We start from the raw sequence: 17,941 nt of genomic DNA on the forward strand, positions 1-17,941 counted from the left end.
CACTCATGGATAACTACTAACCCTCCCTCCCTCCCTTCCTTCCTTAGGATGAACTTCTTAGTAGAAAAAAAAGGGAGAAGAAAAAAAGGACTGGAGGAAAGAATAGCGATGAAGTGAAACCTGGTGTAGAGAAGAATGAAAGGTGGGAACTTAGGAAATTCTTCTGGAAGAACTGCTCCTTCTATAGAAGAGGGACTCAAATAGTTTTTGACACACGAGGCGCTGAAAGTAGCATTTGGGAATGTTTTGGCATTTCTTGAAATGAATCTTTAAACAGTTATATCTTATTTTAAAAATTGTGCTGAAGATATAAATGATAATTTATGCAGATGAATTTTAGAAGTATAGCTGAGATGAATGCACACTTTAGAAGGATTTGCAGGAAGCCCAGAAATCTATGCAGAACTCCTTTAATAGGAAACCAGCTTTAGTTTTTTCTTTTAATTTCAGGAGAAGAATTATGGAAAGGCCTGATGCTCACTGGTATTAAATAATCCCTGATCCTTGCTGTGGTCTTTATTTGCACAATTTACCTGTCATTACTTTAGTCTGGATTTTGTCTGGCACAGTTTGGCTTTAGAAGCAAAAGATTAGTAAAACGTTTCTACTTCCCTCTCCACTTTTAAAGCTGACAAACCATTTCGGAGGAAATAGTGACATTCAGAATGCTCCAGAAGATACCATCTTTTCTTTTGTTGAATTATAGAAAGAAATAAAAGGCTTAAATAGTTCACACAGCAGGAGCATGAACTGGATCAATGCAGGACAGAGCAGAGACCATTCTGCCTGTCCTCCATTCTTATGACATCATTAAATAATGCTTCAGTGAATGGCAAATGACATTAATTTTTATGTCTTGGCTTCTTATAGTACAGTCTTCACAACTGGTTGTCAACACTTGACATTGGTTTGGTGGTGCTTAATCTCTCTCTCTCTTTTTCAACTGCGACCATCAGAAAAAGCTGAAGACTTTATTTGGAGAGATACAAACAAGACTGGCATGCAAAAACAATCTTGAAGATATCTCTCTTAGCAGTTACACACTGTATGAAACTACTTACATATTCCCATGATAGGCTATTGCTTACTTTGAACCCTTTTTATTCCTAGTTGGCTGTATAAGCAACAGTAATAATTTCTGTTTTTTTTAATGTATTTTCTGTAGACTTCTAGAAAAACCACAGTGGCGGGACCTACTTCCATGTAAGGTGGGAATATGGTTCTACACGACAGTAAAAGCATTGCCTCAATTATTTCAGGTAATAATCGAAGTAGCCTGCTGCTGCTGTTTTTGTGTGTTTGTATTTTCTAAGTTGTCCTCATTTTTATGCTCACTGCTTGTTGCACTATCATTCTATTTTGAGCTGAGAAAATGTTCTGTGGTTGCAAAAGATGGAGCTTCAATAGTTCCTATATTTATAAATATGGGAGGCATTGAGAGTTCTGCTAAATGAATGGGAAACAGGGGCAAAACTCTCTCATGTTTAAAATGAGAGCCTTGTAAGATTGAGAACATTGTGATGAAATAATTGCTATTTATATGGCCTCATTCCATTAATATTTCCTGTCTAAGAAATATATGAATATGAATAACAATTCAGGTTTCAGTAAGAGAGGAAAACAAATTAAATCTAATAAATTTAACTTCAGTAATTTGGCCAGCATTTTTGCCTCTCTTATTTATTTGAATGATTTCAAGGACCTTTAAATGCTTAAAGCTGTACTATTTGGAGAATGGTGGGTGCTGCTTTTTCACAAGGTTTCAGAAGGTCTCAAAAGCTTTCTGAAGGCTTTCCGGAGCATTGCAAGAACAGCATGCACTGTTTGGAGAAAGGCATGCGTGGCCTTGGGAAGAAGGCCTGGCGTGGCCAGCAGCTGCCTCGCATAAGGCCAGGCCGGGTGCACCTTGTCAGCACTGGAGGAAGATGGAAAAGGTCAGCTGGGCGTGGCAGGGCTTGTAGAGTGCAGGGCGGTGGCGACGGCAGCTGAGGCTTTGCGCTGTGGTGCTGAGGTGGCTGGCTGCAGTGCAGGGCTTGAGGTGGCACTTGGCGGTGCTGAAGTAGAGGCCCCAGGGGTGGAGGCGGCCAGGTGATAGTGCCCCAGGCCTCTACTTCAGCCCCAGCTGAGGAGTGCCACCATGCAGGGCGGCCAAAAGGGCAGAGATATGTGGGACAGAGGCGGGTGGGGTAAGTTGAAGTGCCCCTGCAGTCATAAGTGCATGCGGGCTGCCAAGCGCCTAAATTTTGATCACATGACTGTGGGGGTGCTACAATGGCTGTAACTTTGGGGACCGGGCATAAGTTCCATTTGTTCAGCACTGCCATAACTTTGAACAGTCACTGAATGAATAGTCTTAAAGCAAGGACTACCTGTAAAAAGACGTTATCCGGGTCATTCTGTTGGTTTATTATTTGCATTTCTCTTTAATTTTTAAAACTTCAGCCAGCTTCTTTTGTATATCTAGGGCATTCTCTTGGCCTGTCGCTTGTATTTCCACTTTAAATACCTTCTCTGTCTTGTCCAATATTTCTGATTCCACTATTTCTGCATCAAGCAAAATTTGTTTCACATCTGTCATTCCTTTATTAACATCTTTTATACATAGTCGATCCATAGAAGCAGACATCATTACTGATATTGTTGATATTGTGGCTACTGATTTCTGGCCCCATTCTTCAAAGATCTCCTTTAATATTTCAAATGTTTTAGTGTTTTGTGTAATTTTGTAAATCCCAATCCTAATGAGAACCAAAGGCAGCTTTATTTGTTTGTTTTCTTTTTGCCTAGAATCTTTAGTCCCCTCTAGTGTCCAATTTAAGTCATAATGTCTCTAATCTGTTATGATTTACAATAGACAAAATAATTCTGGTTCCCATGAAAAGCTGTTTATTTTATATAGTTAGTTCCAAAATCTTATAGTAAAAGTTTCAGTATTCCAAATTTGTCTGGACCCTTAATTTGTTTATAACTTTCTTGGTTCAAAATCTTATTTAGTTTTTTGCCATTTATTTCAAATTCTTTTAAGTTCTTAAACTTTTAGTTAATTTTTCTTTTGTTCAGAAATGAAGATAGGCCAGCGGCTTTTCAACCTTGTTGTTCCAAAGATCTCTAATAGCTTTAAGATAGTTAGATAAGCAGTTTCTGAAAGTGATTAGAAGTGAGGTTAGTGAACTTAGTGTCCTTTAAAAGGCTCCACTGCGGTTGTGAGCTTGATGACTGATCCCTTCGTCTCCCAGCACTCAAACCTGTGGGAGACTGATGTCCTGCAGTCTCTTCATGAGGAGCAGCCACCTGGAGCGCATGTGAGTGATCTCCCATCCTCTCCTTGTCTGGAGAGATTCTGAAGAACCGAACTACTTACCAGTTTTTTGGTCTTTGCCGCGTTCGTCATCCCCGCTCCCCATGGAAATGTGTTTAGCTCGCCATGCCTCCCCTGAAAGACACCACTGATTTTAGTTCAAGTTGCCTGGGAGTTAGGTGTTGAAGGGAGACATTTTTCTAATTAGCCTGTTGTTAATTCAGGCCTTGATACAGTAGCCTAGATGTCAAGGTTCTTATTGGCTGTGGTAGAAGTGAGAGTTTTAATTAAATGTTAAGCAGATAAACTAGAATGGGGGTCACAGTAAAAATTTTCAGAGCATTAAGGATCCAGATGTAGATTTGAAAGCATATGGACAACACCAGGTATTTGAGTTTGTGACTGCCACAACTTCCATAACAACAGAATATGTGCCAGACAGGTTTCTGAAGGTACTACAAAGTAATGAATAGACAGTGGTGTACATTAGGATTGCACTAAAGGGAGGTTTGATGGCAAAATGTTTAGGAACCCCTGTCCTAAAGTGATTCAGACCAGTGTTAAGCTGGGACCCAGTCTTCTTTTTATAGAAGTGTAGAGTGTGAGGAGGAAAGTTACTGTCATCTTTTATGAATGAAACATGTTTTTTTTTTAGTCTTTCTCAGTTTGATCTGGCTTAGTTATGAAACATGCAAAGTTCAGTAATCCTGATGATCTACAAAAAGAAATAAACAGAGACATAAACCTTTCTTTGGATCCTGTTAGATTTTTCGGAGACTCTTGGTATTGTGGTTCAGTCAGTTTAGGTCTTATAGTTTTGTCGCATGCTGTCTATTACTACGGCTTGCTTTTGTCTAGCTTAACTTAGAGAGTGATAATTGGAGATGCTATCTCACTTCTCTGGCAATTGATGTATGCCAGGTGCCCTTCATGTTCTAAATGCCAGTGTCATCAGCTCCAGCTGCTGGGGCCAGTGGCAAGAGACTGTGGAGGTATAATAGTTCAAAACCTCTGAGGGACAATAGTTTACTTACTAGTGTCAGGGCTGTCACTTGTAATAATATCAGTACTATTCCTAATGAATGTACATGAAATTGTTCTGTATATGTTTATAGATCTGTACCATCAAGATACCACTGACACCTAATTATATAACTTCTCCAACTAAATTCTAGTCTGAATCAGTGACTGGAAGCTGTAATCAAGTGCATGAAAAGTGTCCTCTGATCTTGCAGTAGAGTTTGCTTGTGATATAGAAGGTTTAAGTATCTCTATTTCAACATTCATAGTACTGGTATCATAGCACAAGGCAGCACCTAACCAACCTTAGCTGATTTCAGATAAAGTTAAATGAGGGTTGGACTTGGCTGTACGTGGAAAGAAGACCATCAGGAAATTCCAGGAATGGTAGACTAGACTGGAAAGTTGGAAAATATTCCCAGAAAAGGCCCATAGTGTTGCTAAGAAAATAACATGAGGAGTCAAGCTCAGTGCAAAGCAAATTTTATCTTTATGGGGATGATGGCGATGGTTATAGCCAGAGCTGTCTAGGTACTCTCCTTTTTTGATGTTGAAATAATTTTTCTGCCTTAAATGGCTATAGAATCATGAACCAGATTGATTACTCTAAAAACGTGTATGGAACTTGGCTGGTTTTCATGTGGCTGTTGGGGGGTGTGAACATTTTTTTGTCAATTGCATTGGCATAATTCAGATTTCATTAAAGCCTTGGAATGGTTTTCACTGCTTGAGAGCCATACATTTTAGAATAAGCTTTCCCAGCCTTGGTAATCTTCAGAAGTGTAGAAAAACTTCCACAACACTAGCCAGCATAGTGTTGTTGAGAGTTCTGGGAACCGAAGTCCACAAACTAGAGAGGGCTTAGGTTGTGGAAGACTGGCTTAGAAACAGCTTTTCTGCTAAGTTGACTTCCAAACTATTGATATTTGATAAACCAAACTTTTGCTGGATATCTTAAAAACATAAGGTAAGAGTAGCCTTACTGAACATGATGTCCTCCGGATGTGCTGGGATAGCAACTCCCAGCCATGATGGATGGGAATTATGGAATTGCAATTCCAAAAAAGATCAGGAAAACACTGTGTTGGGAAAGGCTGGATTATAGCATTTTTTCCCTGTAGGAATGGGGTCTCTACAGCTGTTGGACTAATTATGATGTGGTCTTCCTATTAAAGTTGTGGGATTTGTCTCTCTCTGAAAAAAATATAACATCTCTTTTTATTTTGGAAAGCTTTTGGCGAGTCAGAATGTGTTTCCAAGGATTCACTTGTACTTTTGGACAAGGTGCAGCATAACAGCCAGTGTTTACCATGTCTTAATCAATTCCTAATTAAAGCATGGGGGGTTTCAGAAAGGGAGTACAAGGTTATTTTATTCCCTGAAACTTTTAAGGAGTTGCATATGTTATATTCTGTAACAACAGAAACAATTCTTCATCCTTGAAATCAAGAATTCACACTTTTTCCTTGCCCTCCAATTAAATTTGTTTCTTTCCGAGCGTAGTTTCTGTTTCCACCACCATTCCCTGAGTGGCATGTTGCATCCTGTCTTGTTTTTGAAGTGTTAGAAGGGAACATAAGGCTCAGGCAGATGCAGGATTTGAAAACATATACTCTCTGGTTGCAAGGAGAAGGTCTGTCTACTTAGGCAGGGGTATCTTTTGATCGTAGCCTGTATCCTTTTAATATTTCCTGATATTAGCCATTTAATAGACTGGCTAAATATCTATTTAGATGAATCATATTGCAAAGGTGCTATTCACATCTGATTGTCATTTATCCATCTGAATCTTTTCTATCACTCCTGTCCCTTCTATTCCTTCCGCTTAACTCTAATACATGAAGGCACTTAAAATAATTAAGGTAGTTCTTTACTTCAGAAAACTGCACTGTGTGCATGTCCACGGGCTCGGTGTTGTCATTTTCCTTTTCTCTGCTATGCCAGCTGTTCTCTAGAGTTAGAAGAAAAATGGTGCACAATTTCAGAGTATAATTTTTTGAGAGCTTTGTTTTTAATTATTTTGTAGGTGATGGGAGGAAGTAGATTAAGATGGATTTCTGAAGTGAGGAGAGCTGATGTGAACATTACCAAACATTCCCAGAAGAAGCTCAGTTTGTATATACTTCCAGACCCCACTCCTAATCAGAGATCTGATGTTGGGACATGTTTTCTTTTAAAGAGACCCCTGTAATCACAAGCATAGGGATCTCATTTATTGGCATTCAGGTATAATGCTAAGTCAGTTATTTAAGCATGCTTTGTTGAACAAGCCATGGTGATGAATTTGCTTATCATGCTAAGCTAAAAGATGGGCCATATGGCTAAAGGTCCTCTGTGAACGAGTCTACTGTGAATGAAATTTGTAACCTGTTGGTAGGGCTGGGCATCCGTTTTCAGCCCTGCCAGCTGAGTGTGTTACGTTTTTCTTTAGATTTTGAGGATTGAACCTAGGATATTGTCTGCGGACAGCACAACTGATTGCATTATGGTCTCTAGAAACAGGAATTCACTGCAAAGGAATAGATGTTCCTGCAGTCCCTGTTCTGTAATGTATTATTCAACTGGCATGTGCAATATTCTTTGTGAATCTCCAGACATTTGGATGGACTGTTGTAGCCTGGAATCATGCCAGGTGCTCCTACTGTGATTAATTACTTAATAAAAGTGCCCAGGTGCCTCAAACAGGATAGTCAACTCTAGAGCAGGGGTCTACTCAAGCATTTTGTTAGCCAATCTGACTGGAGAAACTTACTCCCTGATTCCCATATTTGGTGCTAAAATGCTGTTGATTCATACATTTTTATTAGTTTTCATGTACATTTAACTACTAGCATGGATATTGTAATCTATGATAACACCATGTTTCCACTCAGTTTCCCAAAATGTAGCCTTTTCTCTACATTGTGTCCCTGCTACCAACTTCCACTTGCAGCAATTGCTAAGGAACCCTGGATGCAATCTGCAAGATTTTGTTGTGAAGGGAGGGTGGTCTTTCCTTGCCTTAAGTTGTCTCCTTAATGAAATATTAGGTGCCACTAAAAATCTTGTGCTGGCAGAATGATATGGAAATGGAAAAGCTGCTCTATATCAAGTCTTGTTTTGACCATGGTAAATGGGTATTCTCCTGACATGTGTAAAGATATGTCAGGGAGGCTCAGCACTTATCCAGTGTTGAATGAAATGTGTCTGTCTTTAAAGAATCCAAAATCTTGCAGTAAAGAAACAAAATAGAATGAATCCTTTGTTTTATTTCTTAGGGAAGGAAGCAAATTGTAACACAATGAAAGCAGTTTGTTTTGAAAGCTATATATAGGGTGATAACATTGATTTATATTTCCTGAAAATTTTAAATGAAACCGTGAAGCATTACATCGGATCTCATAATGCAGTTAAATGGAATACCTTTTACATTATATTAATGTACATTAATATTCCTGCTCACAATTCCTGCAACCCTCAAGGCTCCGTGACATCTCTGGCATGTATTTGTGAGGAGGCCCTATTAAGAATTGAATTACAGATCCTGGAGAGAATTTGATGATCCTGAAGTGGGACTGTTTAGCAAAGAAGATAGTTTAAAGAGCTGTAAGCTGAGAATCTAAAGTAAAATACAACTGCTAAAAGTAAAATCCATATTATCTTATTCTAAGGAGTGAAGAAAAGCTCTCTGCTTTCTACTAAAATACATGTTGATACAGTGGCTTTCATGCACGGATCAGAGTTTTTAAGATGGGTGCTTTCAGATGCTTGGAGTTTTGTTCTGTAGTGCTGCATTACTTTCTCTCTTTGGCTATCCTTGCATCTTCTGTATCTTTCATTTGCAAAATGCAAACTTGCATTCACTTTTCATAAAATTTCTGGAAGAGCTTTGCTATGTCTCTTATTTTAGCTTACACAGATGAAATGATTGGCTTTGAGAGAGGCATTCATATTAGAAGGGCAGGACAGTAATTTTTATATAAGTAATTAAAATAAAAAATAAATGCAGCTTTTGAAGTGATGTATAGGAAAACATGTAGATAATACTTAATATAGATACTTACTGAAATGAATAAGAGAAATAGAACACTGGGCTGCTTTCTTCTCATTCATTCCAGTTTCTGGATGATTGCATTGGTAGTGCGCATCTTAAATAAGCATGCAAAAGCAAAATACTTGTGGGACCTCAGAGGTTCTAATTTTTATATGTATATATGTATATATGTATAAATAATCTGCTTTGGCTATCTTAGATGCTTTTAATTAATAAAAAGATTTGGATGTACTGTTTCATATGAATTAAATAATTGGGAAGGATGGCTTTTTCTTCTTTTATAGTCTTTTTCTGAGTAAAAGAAAGTGCATTAAAGCACCTTTATTTGACATTCAAGTAACTGCAAGATGTTAATGTTTCTTATGATTTTTTATCTTTGATGCTGTTCAGCTCAGTAGCTTGTGCATTAATATGGGAGATACTTATTGCCAGTCAGCAACAGTTTTTGTTTTATTTTTATAATGTGGTCAGTTAGACTGAAAGCAAATTGTCAGCCTTTATAATTTGATTTTCAGACAGCTGAAGCTCATTCTCTTTTTGATGAAGATTTTCAGCCAAACTTGTCATTTTCCTTTTCTTATATAACCCGCTTCAGACCTGCACAGTAGATTATAGTTCATAACCTTCAAATGAAGCGGCCTTCCTCCTGCAGTAGATTGATTTGGGGGGATGATGATGATAATGATGAATTAGGCAGCAGTACCTGGCCAACCTTGACTGATCCTAAAAAGCTGAGCACAACCAGACCTATTTAGTATATGCGTGGGGACAGTAAGGAAATTTTAGGGCTGTAGGCCAGATGGTAAAGAAGACAATGGCAGACCACTAATGCGTTGTTGCTAAGAAATCTACATGGACATGTCCATTAAATCACCAAGAATCAAGCTCAACTTAAAAGAGACTTTGTGTTTATCTATTGTTGTGAAGCACATTGAAAGATTACGTCTAAGTAACACATCATACCTATTACTGCATATTTTTGTAAGCGAAGCTGTTTTCCATACACACACATACACCCCCCCCCCTACTTGAGACGTATAATAAGATGCTCCAGGGAAAACAGTGTTCGAGATTTGGTTAGTTGGCAGCTCAGAGCATAGAAATAACTAAGGGGCAGGTGGCTGATCAGCTTCATCCTATGAAGAAACTCATTCCTAGTAGTATTACTAATTTTTAATCATGGTGTGGTCAAATTTTTAGACACCATACCACACTGCTCAGAGTTATGCTACTTTTTTGTTTTGGATTTAATATCCAGCTCAGAGTTGAGAAACTTTTGCAGTTAGGTTCTACTGATTTTATTGTGGAATTTGAGTTGAACAGTAATTGAACCTTGATTCTTTGCCAGATAGAATGTTCCCCAACTATATAGAAGTTGGAATATCTAGGAAAATGGCAATAGAAAAAATAAATTTACCTGGAGAGTATCTTGAATTTCTGTGAAATAAAGATAGATATCCTGTATGTTAAAGATATGAAAGAAGGCAGTGAATTTCTTTTAGAGTGAAATGGCTTTGTTATGGCACAGATGGCAGTCCAGAGTTCAATTTTGCAAAAAAAAATAAAATAAAAACATATGTTCAGGAAAGATGCATTTGCACATGTAGATTAGAAAAAACTCAAGTTGTGAATAGTAGATTAAAGCTATAAGAATAGCATCTATTTAGGGTTATTTTAATAATTAAATAAGTAACTATATATCACATGATTTAATGTTGGGTTTGCAAATCAGGTTTTGAATAGAGAAAAAAACTGTTTTAAGTGAGAAAATCTTAAGTGAAATGTTTTAAGAATTTCAGTTAATTAGAAGCTGAAAATAATGAGAAATTCTGAATGTAAAGGACATGTCATATTTTGTGGATCTTGTACCTACCAAAGTGTTTTGCTTATCATTTGTTACAGTACTTTAGAATGATAATATTAGTAAAATTTCTATTTTTGGATATTGCTTGCCTTGCTTCTTATGTGCTGTGATCATTCCAGATATAACAGCACGTAAGCATAGCACCATCAATTCACTGATGGATTGATTGTGTATCATCAAGTCAATGTTGATGCTTAGCAACCACAGGTCTTCCAGTGGTATAACATCGCCACTGTAACTGAGTCTATCCACTTTGTTGCTGGTTGTCCTCGTCTTCTCTTTCCTTCTGCCTTTCCCAGCATTATAGGTGTCTTCTGAGAGCTAAATCTTCACATGTGTTCGAAGTATGAGCCTAGTCATTTGTGCCTCTGGGGTTGATTTGTTTGATGATCCATTTGTTTGTTTTCTTGGCTTTCCATGATATTGTCAGTAGTCTTCTCCAACACTAAAGTTCAAAAGTGTCAATTTTCTTTCCATCCTGCTTCTTTAAATTCCAATTAATTCCAATCAATTCATAGCTTTTACCAATTCTGGCTATTGAAAACTTTATTTGTTTTTCTCCTCTGTTCTATCATTTTCATCTGAGCCTCAGTTCCAATTGCTCCATGATTGACACACTACAGAGATTGACAGATAGCCCTTGGAGTCTGATGTTTGGAGGTCACATAAGCAGTAATAGATTCTGTTCCAGAATTTAGCATCAAATATTGGTTTTCAGTGTCAGAAGGGTTAGAGTTAAATGCCAATTAACTCTTTCTAACCTGAACTCACAGAAAAGCATCCATGGTTTGCTAGTTCTGTGCTTTGGATAAAATCTCTAAACCTCATTGTGGAAAAGGATTATTGATCATGTTTTGATAATTTGCCAATGTGATTTAAGGCCCCAGATCACATCCAAATATTCTTGTTTGAAATTGTGCAGTTTTAGGTTGGAAAAGTGCAACCTAACGAACAATGCTAATACATCTGCATAGCTTTATTTTCTCTTATTTAGGGGGTGTAAACAACAAACCTTAAGTTTGTTATCTCAAGTGTTTAATATACAAATCTTTATCATTTGTGCTTAATGTATATATAATATTATAGATCTGTTCCTCTGCAGCTTGGAGCATACGCTTTATGGAGAAAGATACTGTATTGTGTGTCTCCATGTGGTTCAAAGATTCTCTTGTAACAATGATAGGAAGTCCCATTTTATAACCTGTTGCAGGAAAGCCTCAATCTGCAAGGATAGATGGCTCCCCTTTCTTTCTACTTACTGACATTAAAATGGACATGCTAGCCTATCCTTTGTATAAGTCTGTGTTTGCCATTGGATATAGCCTCCCAAATGCCCTAGCCCAGCCTTCCCCTCTGTAGCTGAAACTAAAAGGTGGGGTTCATGCAGTTAGGGGGTGAGGAAATGAAGGAGCAGCAAGCTCCTCAGATGACCACCACCAGCTAGCCAGCCCAGTGTTTCTCTCTAGCTGAGCCTCCCTGTAGAACAATTACGATCTCCTCTCCCAACTTTCAGTGAGATAAAATGAGATTAAGCTGCATGGTTTTCTAGTGATTGGCAAAAGAGATTTTTTTCTAGCCTTTGTCACTTAAAGAAACCTTAGTATAATTTTCTACCGGCAGCAGAGGAATCTAAGACTGGCCATTAGAGTGCTAAGGGGCTGAGGCATTTGTGCTGCTGTGATATATTAGCAGTAAAACAAGCCCTAAGAAAACCTTCGTCATTCTAAACAGAAAGGTTTCTCCTAGGTTTGTTCTGGTCACATATTGGCCCTAAATGCAGCAGATATATCAGTTTGATATGTAGTTTTTGCTGAATGTACTTACAATTGTAAGTGTGAGTGCCTTGACTGATCTGCGCTTTTAGTTTCCAGCAAACCAAGGAATTTTGTTGGGGGATTTGCTGCAGTGATCATTGATAGGACACATTGCCCACTAGTTTTCTACAGTATGCAATGTTGCATTTCAAATCTGCAGTTAAACATTTCATTCTCTTCATTACCTTTTCAATAATTAGGGCCGTAGTAGCTTATTGCTAAAATATATCTTTAGAATTTGTTTCAATTATGCTGCATTGCTATTAACAAAATTCACTCTTTAAATATTCTGTTTTTTTTCTTAAGAAAATGATTGCTAGGCTTGAAATGAATTGTGCTTTAAAAACTTTAAAATTTTGCTTTTCAGAGCTGGTCTCTCTGAAATGCTAATATCATTGCATTTTCTTAAAGGAGGCCAGGCAACTCTACGTAGAATATAAAGAAACAAAAATAAAAGAGAAAGAAGAGGCTTTGGCAAGAGCTGAACTGGAAACACTTCAGAGTGAGTTTTTTTTAAGTGCAGTTTTATTGCATTTATCCTTTCTAAAATGGTATGTGTGGGAGGCAGGGGGTGGGTGGGTTTTCCACCTATCTCAGCATGTCCCATTTTCTACACAGATGGAGTCTAACTGAAATCTAATTCTATAGATGCAGTCAGATTCCATCTGTGCAGAAAATGGGTTTACTAGGGATCAGATTAACTGCAGTATGAAATTCCCAAAATTACTTCTGAATTCCTGTTGTCTTACTGCATTCAAATCAATTAGTCAGGTAAGAAATAAGGTTGGATAAAACACCAGAAAAGTTTTAATAATTCCAAAAGATATAACTTTAGATAATGTCTTGAAGAAATAGTAATCAATGCAAGCTTCCCTTGGTTTTGTGCCTTCCTGGAAAAAAATAAAATAATTGCTGGTAAATGTTATAGCAGTTCCAAATTGGTTTGACTACTAAGCACCATAAAATGTGCTCAAAATGATGGGCACCTACAGAAAATGTTGCTGTGCATAACTTATACAGAAAAGATGTGATCCCTTTGAAATTTTGAAGTAGAACGTTTGAGACTTCTCTCATCTGCTCCACCTTGATTTAATTGCAATATGTGAGTTGCTTGCTGTGTAGAAAAGCTGTGAATATTATTTCTTCTTTTCCTCCTTCTCTTATTTAGTTTGTAATTGTTTTGCATCATAAAATGCTTGGCAATATTCTGCAGGCATTATTGCCTTTTGATGGTACTGTAGTTTGCCCCATTTCTGTCATATTAAGAAGGAGTAGGCAACGTGAGAACTTCAGGCATCAGTATGTCCCTGGACAATCTCTCTTAGTGTCTACCAGACTCCATGCCCAACTGACCTTTTTAAAAATAGGAAGCTGGAAATTTGCAAAGCAAAACTCTAGGCTATAGCATTGTAGTTTTTTCAGCCATGCCTTTGGGCACCAGAAAGGTTCTTTAGGATAGTAGAGAGCATCCTGCGAGGCTAGTTCATTCTCTGGCGAATGGATCTTTTTCTGTTTAGCCATACCCATCATAGTTGCGGTTTAGTACATAGGTAAAGTTTCCCATAGCAGCTATTTTGTAAGTATACCTGCCAGATGCTCTGAAAATTCCAAATGTGCTTATAGTCCAAAAAAGTTCTCTATTCCTCTCATGAATTTATCTGTTTCCAGCCACATATATCACATGCTATGATAGCAAACTCCAGCATGAATTTATTCCATTTATGGTTACTTTTATCTCTGTATGACTTCTTTCTACCCCCAGCTGAGTTTTTATTTATTTATTTTGTTCTATAGAATGGAAAGTAGGGTATCAGGCTATTAATCAATTTCAAGTATTTTTATATTGCTGCATTTCTAGGTGGTTTACAAATCAAAACATCAAAACAATGAAAACCATAAACATCACAATAACTATAAAAAATCAGTAAAATTTAAAATTGCTGACTACAAGTCAGATAGAAAATATAGCATAAGGCTTGTCAGAAAAAACGTATTTCCATTACTTTCTGGAAGCTGGCTAAACTGGGTGCTAGAAGGATCTTGGTATGGAAGCATATTACAGAGAGTCAGGGCAGCAGCAGAGAAACACAATGAAACAAGGTTAGAGGAGCTTGTAGTGAAATCTTAGGGAATCTTAATTGGGTTAATAATAGCTTTCCTAGTAAGTGACATAGTTACTTATCGATTATATAATAATAAAAGTCATCCTCTGGGGGGAGATGAGCAGCATATAAATTTAATAAATAAATAAATAAATAATAAATAAAATATAAGTAAATATATAAATTGCTACTAAAGCTATTGCCCAGTGGCTTTTATTTAATTACATTTGATCCCACCCTTTCTGCAAGAAGCTCACAATGACTTACAGAAGTTATCTCTATTTCCTTACTTTATCCCAGCATTTATTTTGCAAGGTCGAGTAGCATGAGAGAGAATTGACCATCCCAAAGTACATCTATATATAATGCACACTGCTTCTGGGGGTAGTTCTTGCTGAATTAGGACTACCCATCAGCAAGATGGATGACAGATTTTGATTTCACTGCATGAACAACTGCATGTAACACAATACTTTTCTTCATAGGAATAAACTGCAGCCTTTATTGTGTGGGAGAAAGCTAAGGGCTGCTAATGAGAACACCAGTAAGTAAGAAGTGAAACCATCCAGTGAGAATCAAGCTTTCTGTCATCTGTAAAACCTTCCGGTGTTCAGTATTTTGATGTATGGAAGGGTAGTGGTAAGCAACTTGCTGCCCTACAGTTGTTTTGAACTTCAACTTTCTTTGGCCTCAGTTGACATTGATAATGCCAAAGGATTGTGGAAGTTGTAGTCAAAGGATTTGGAGGATATCAGATAGGCTATCTCTTTAGCAGAGTGTTACAGAAAGTCTGTTTGGCCTCAAAAATAAAATATAGTTTAATAGACAGAAAATGAACCATATGCTTCTCTCTCTTTCCCAAATTGTAAAGACATCTAAAATATTTATGTGTTGTGCAATGTTGTGGAACTTGTGCAGTGTAATGGCTGACTTCGAGCCAGTCATTAGCTCTCAGCACAGTTACTTGACAGAATTGTTGGTGTGGGGAAAATTGGAGGAAGGAATGCTGTGTATGTTCCCGCAAGAAAGGTGGGATATAAATTTAATGCATGGATGCAAGAATGAATACATAAATTTTGAACTAGATAAACTGCATTTAGTCTCCAATGTAATTCAGAGAACTAGACAACTTCAAGCCATGATTTCTGAATCATGAAAGTTGTTACTGCGTTTTTCTCTTTTAATTGAATTCCTAGATCAGGAGACACTGATGGTCATGATGATGGTCACTTATGCCTTAGTAATCTGCCGATTGGACTGTTGCAACATGCTCTACATGGCACTGTCCTTGAAGAGCATTCAGAAGCTTTTGCTGGTCCAAGATGCAGTAGCACATGCAGTTTGGGGTACACCATGATACACACACACAACACTGCTGTTACATGAGTTGCACTGGCTGCTAATGGGCTTCCAGGTACAAATCAAGGTAGAGGTGGTCACCTTTAAAGCCCCACATAGGATGTGGCCAGGTTACTTGCAGGACTGTGCTTCTTTGATGGTTTCTGCCCATCCCACTAATTCTAGCAGAGTGGGTGTGCTCTGGATACCATCTGTGGAGCAGTGTCACCTGGTGGGCCCCAGGAAATGTGCCTTCTCTGTCATAGTGGCTATCTTGTGGAACAGCCTCCCCCCAAGATATGAATAGTCCCAACCATCTTGGCCTTTCAGAAGGCTGTGAAGACCTGGCTGTTTCCCTGGGCACTGGGACCAGGATGTTGATGGAGATCTGGTGTGAATGTGAATTGTTTGATGAGCTCACAGTGTGATTTTTTAAATGTGTTTGTATAGTTGGTACATTTTTATTTCTGTTCACCACCCAGATTTACAGTGGGGAAAAAAAGTATTTAGTCAGCCACCAGTGTGTGCAAGTGTGCAGGTTCTCCCACTTAAAAAGATGAGAGAGGCCTGTAATTTTCATCATAGGTATACCTCAACTATGAGAGACAAAATGGGAAAAAAATCCAGAAAATCACATTGTCTGATTTTTAAAGAATTTATTTGCAAATCATGGTGGAAAATAAGTATTTGGCCAATATCAAAAGTTCATCTCAATACTTTGTTATATATCCTTTGTTGGCAATGACAAAGGTCAAACGTTTTCTGTAAGTCTTCACAAGGTTTTCACACACTGTTGCTGGTATTTTGGCCCATTCCTCCATGCAGATCTCCTCTAGAGCAGTGATGTTTTGGGGCTGTCGCTGGGCAACACGGACTTTCAACTCCCTCCAAAGGTTTTCCATGGGGTTGAGATCTGGAGACTGGCTAGGCCACTCCAGGACCTTGAAATGCTTCTTACGAAGCCACTCCTTCGTTGCCCGGGCGGTGTGTTTGGGATCATTGTCATGCTGAAAGACCCAGCCACATTTCATCTTCAATGCCCTTGCTAATGGAAGGAGGTGTTCACTCAAAATCTCACGATACATGGCCCCATTCATTCTTTCCTTTACACGGATCAGTCGTCCTGGTCCCTTTGCAGAAAAACAGCCCCAAAGCATGATGTTTCCACCCCCATGCTTCACAGTAGGTATGGTGTTCTTTGGATGCAACTCAGCATTCTCTCTCCTCCAAACACAACAAGTTGAGTTTAGACCAAAACGTTCTACTTTGGTTTCATCTGACCATAACATTCTCCCAATCCTCTTCTGGATCATCCAAATGCTCTCTAGCAAACTTCAGACGGGCCCAGACATGTACTGACTTAAGCAGGGGGACACATCTGGCAATGCAGGATTTGAGTCCCTGGCGGCGTAGTGTGTTACTGATGCTAGCCTTTGTTACTTTGGTCCCAGCTCTCTGCAGGTCATTCACTAGGTCCCCCCATGTGGTTCTGGGATTTTTGCTCACCGTTCTTGTGATCATTTTGACCCCACAGGGTGAGATCTTGCATGGAGCCCCAGATCGAGGGAGATTATCAGTGGTCTTGTATGTCTTCCATTTTCTAATTATTGCTCCCATAGTTGATTTCTTCACACCAAGCTGCTTGCCTATTGCAGATTCAGTCTTCCCAGCCTGGTGCAGGTCAACAATTTTGTTTCTGGTGTCCTTCGACAGCTCTTTGGTCTTGGCCATAGTGGAGTTTGGAGTGTGACTGTTTGAGGTTGTGGACAGGTGTCTTTTATACTGATAACAAGGTCAAACAAGTGCCATTACTACAGGTAACAAGTGGAGGACAGAGGAGCCTCTTAAAGAAGTAGTTACAGGTCTGTGAGAGCCAGACATCTTGCTTGTTTGTAGGTGACCAAATACTTATTTTCCACCATGATTTGCAAATAAATTCTTTAAAAATCAGACAATGTGATTTTCTGGATTTTTTTTCTCATTTTATCTCTCATAGTTGAGGTATACCTATGATGAAAATTACAGGCCTCTCTCATCTTTTTAAGTGGGAGAACTTGCACAATTAGTGGCTGACTAAATACTTTTTTGCCCCACTGTACTTGGGTAGATGGACGGCTATAGAAACTTGTTAAATAAATACAGTTATTATTCAATTAAATAATTATTTAAACCATTATTAAGTCTAAATTTCATTCTGTGTTCAACTTCAGTATCCAAATAATGTTACTTGAAAATCCTAGCAACCCACTGTGTTCCTCTCACAGCTCTGTTTGAAGAGGAATGAAGAAAGAGGAGTGATCAAAGCTGAGGTTTGAGCATAATATGAAATCATAGTTGAACATTCTCAACATATTGTTGAGAAGTTTCTCATCATAGAGAAGATACCTTTACCAACAGAAATCCTGGCTTCTTTTATTTGTTTTCGTGGTATGCTTTATTACATGAACAGAAATATATTTCAGTTAGAAATCT

General features: G+C 38.2%; 1 protein-coding gene across 2 annotated transcripts in view; it reads left to right on the top strand.

Moving 5' to 3' along the window:
- DNAJC1 (DnaJ heat shock protein family (Hsp40) member C1) overlaps positions 1–17,941 on the top strand; it is a 91,108-nt gene that overhangs the window by 26,940 nt on the left and 46,227 nt on the right. For both annotated transcript variants that reach the window (XM_088150394.1, XM_088150395.1), the window contains exons 5-7: positions 48–142; positions 1,166–1,259; positions 12,441–12,531. In XM_088150394.1, coding sequence (XP_088006520.1) covers positions 48–142; positions 1,166–1,259; positions 12,441–12,531 — 280 coding nt within the window. The remainder of the gene's footprint in view (positions 1–47; positions 143–1,165; positions 1,260–12,440; positions 12,532–17,941) is intronic.

This window comes from Python bivittatus, unplaced genomic scaffold (genome assembly GCF_059951505.1).
Source record: "Python bivittatus isolate LINGU-HERP-01145 unplaced genomic scaffold, Pbiv_v1 ctg000610_np1212, whole genome shotgun sequence".
Classification (NCBI taxonomy): Eukaryota; Metazoa; Chordata; class Lepidosauria; order Squamata; family Pythonidae; genus Python; species Python bivittatus.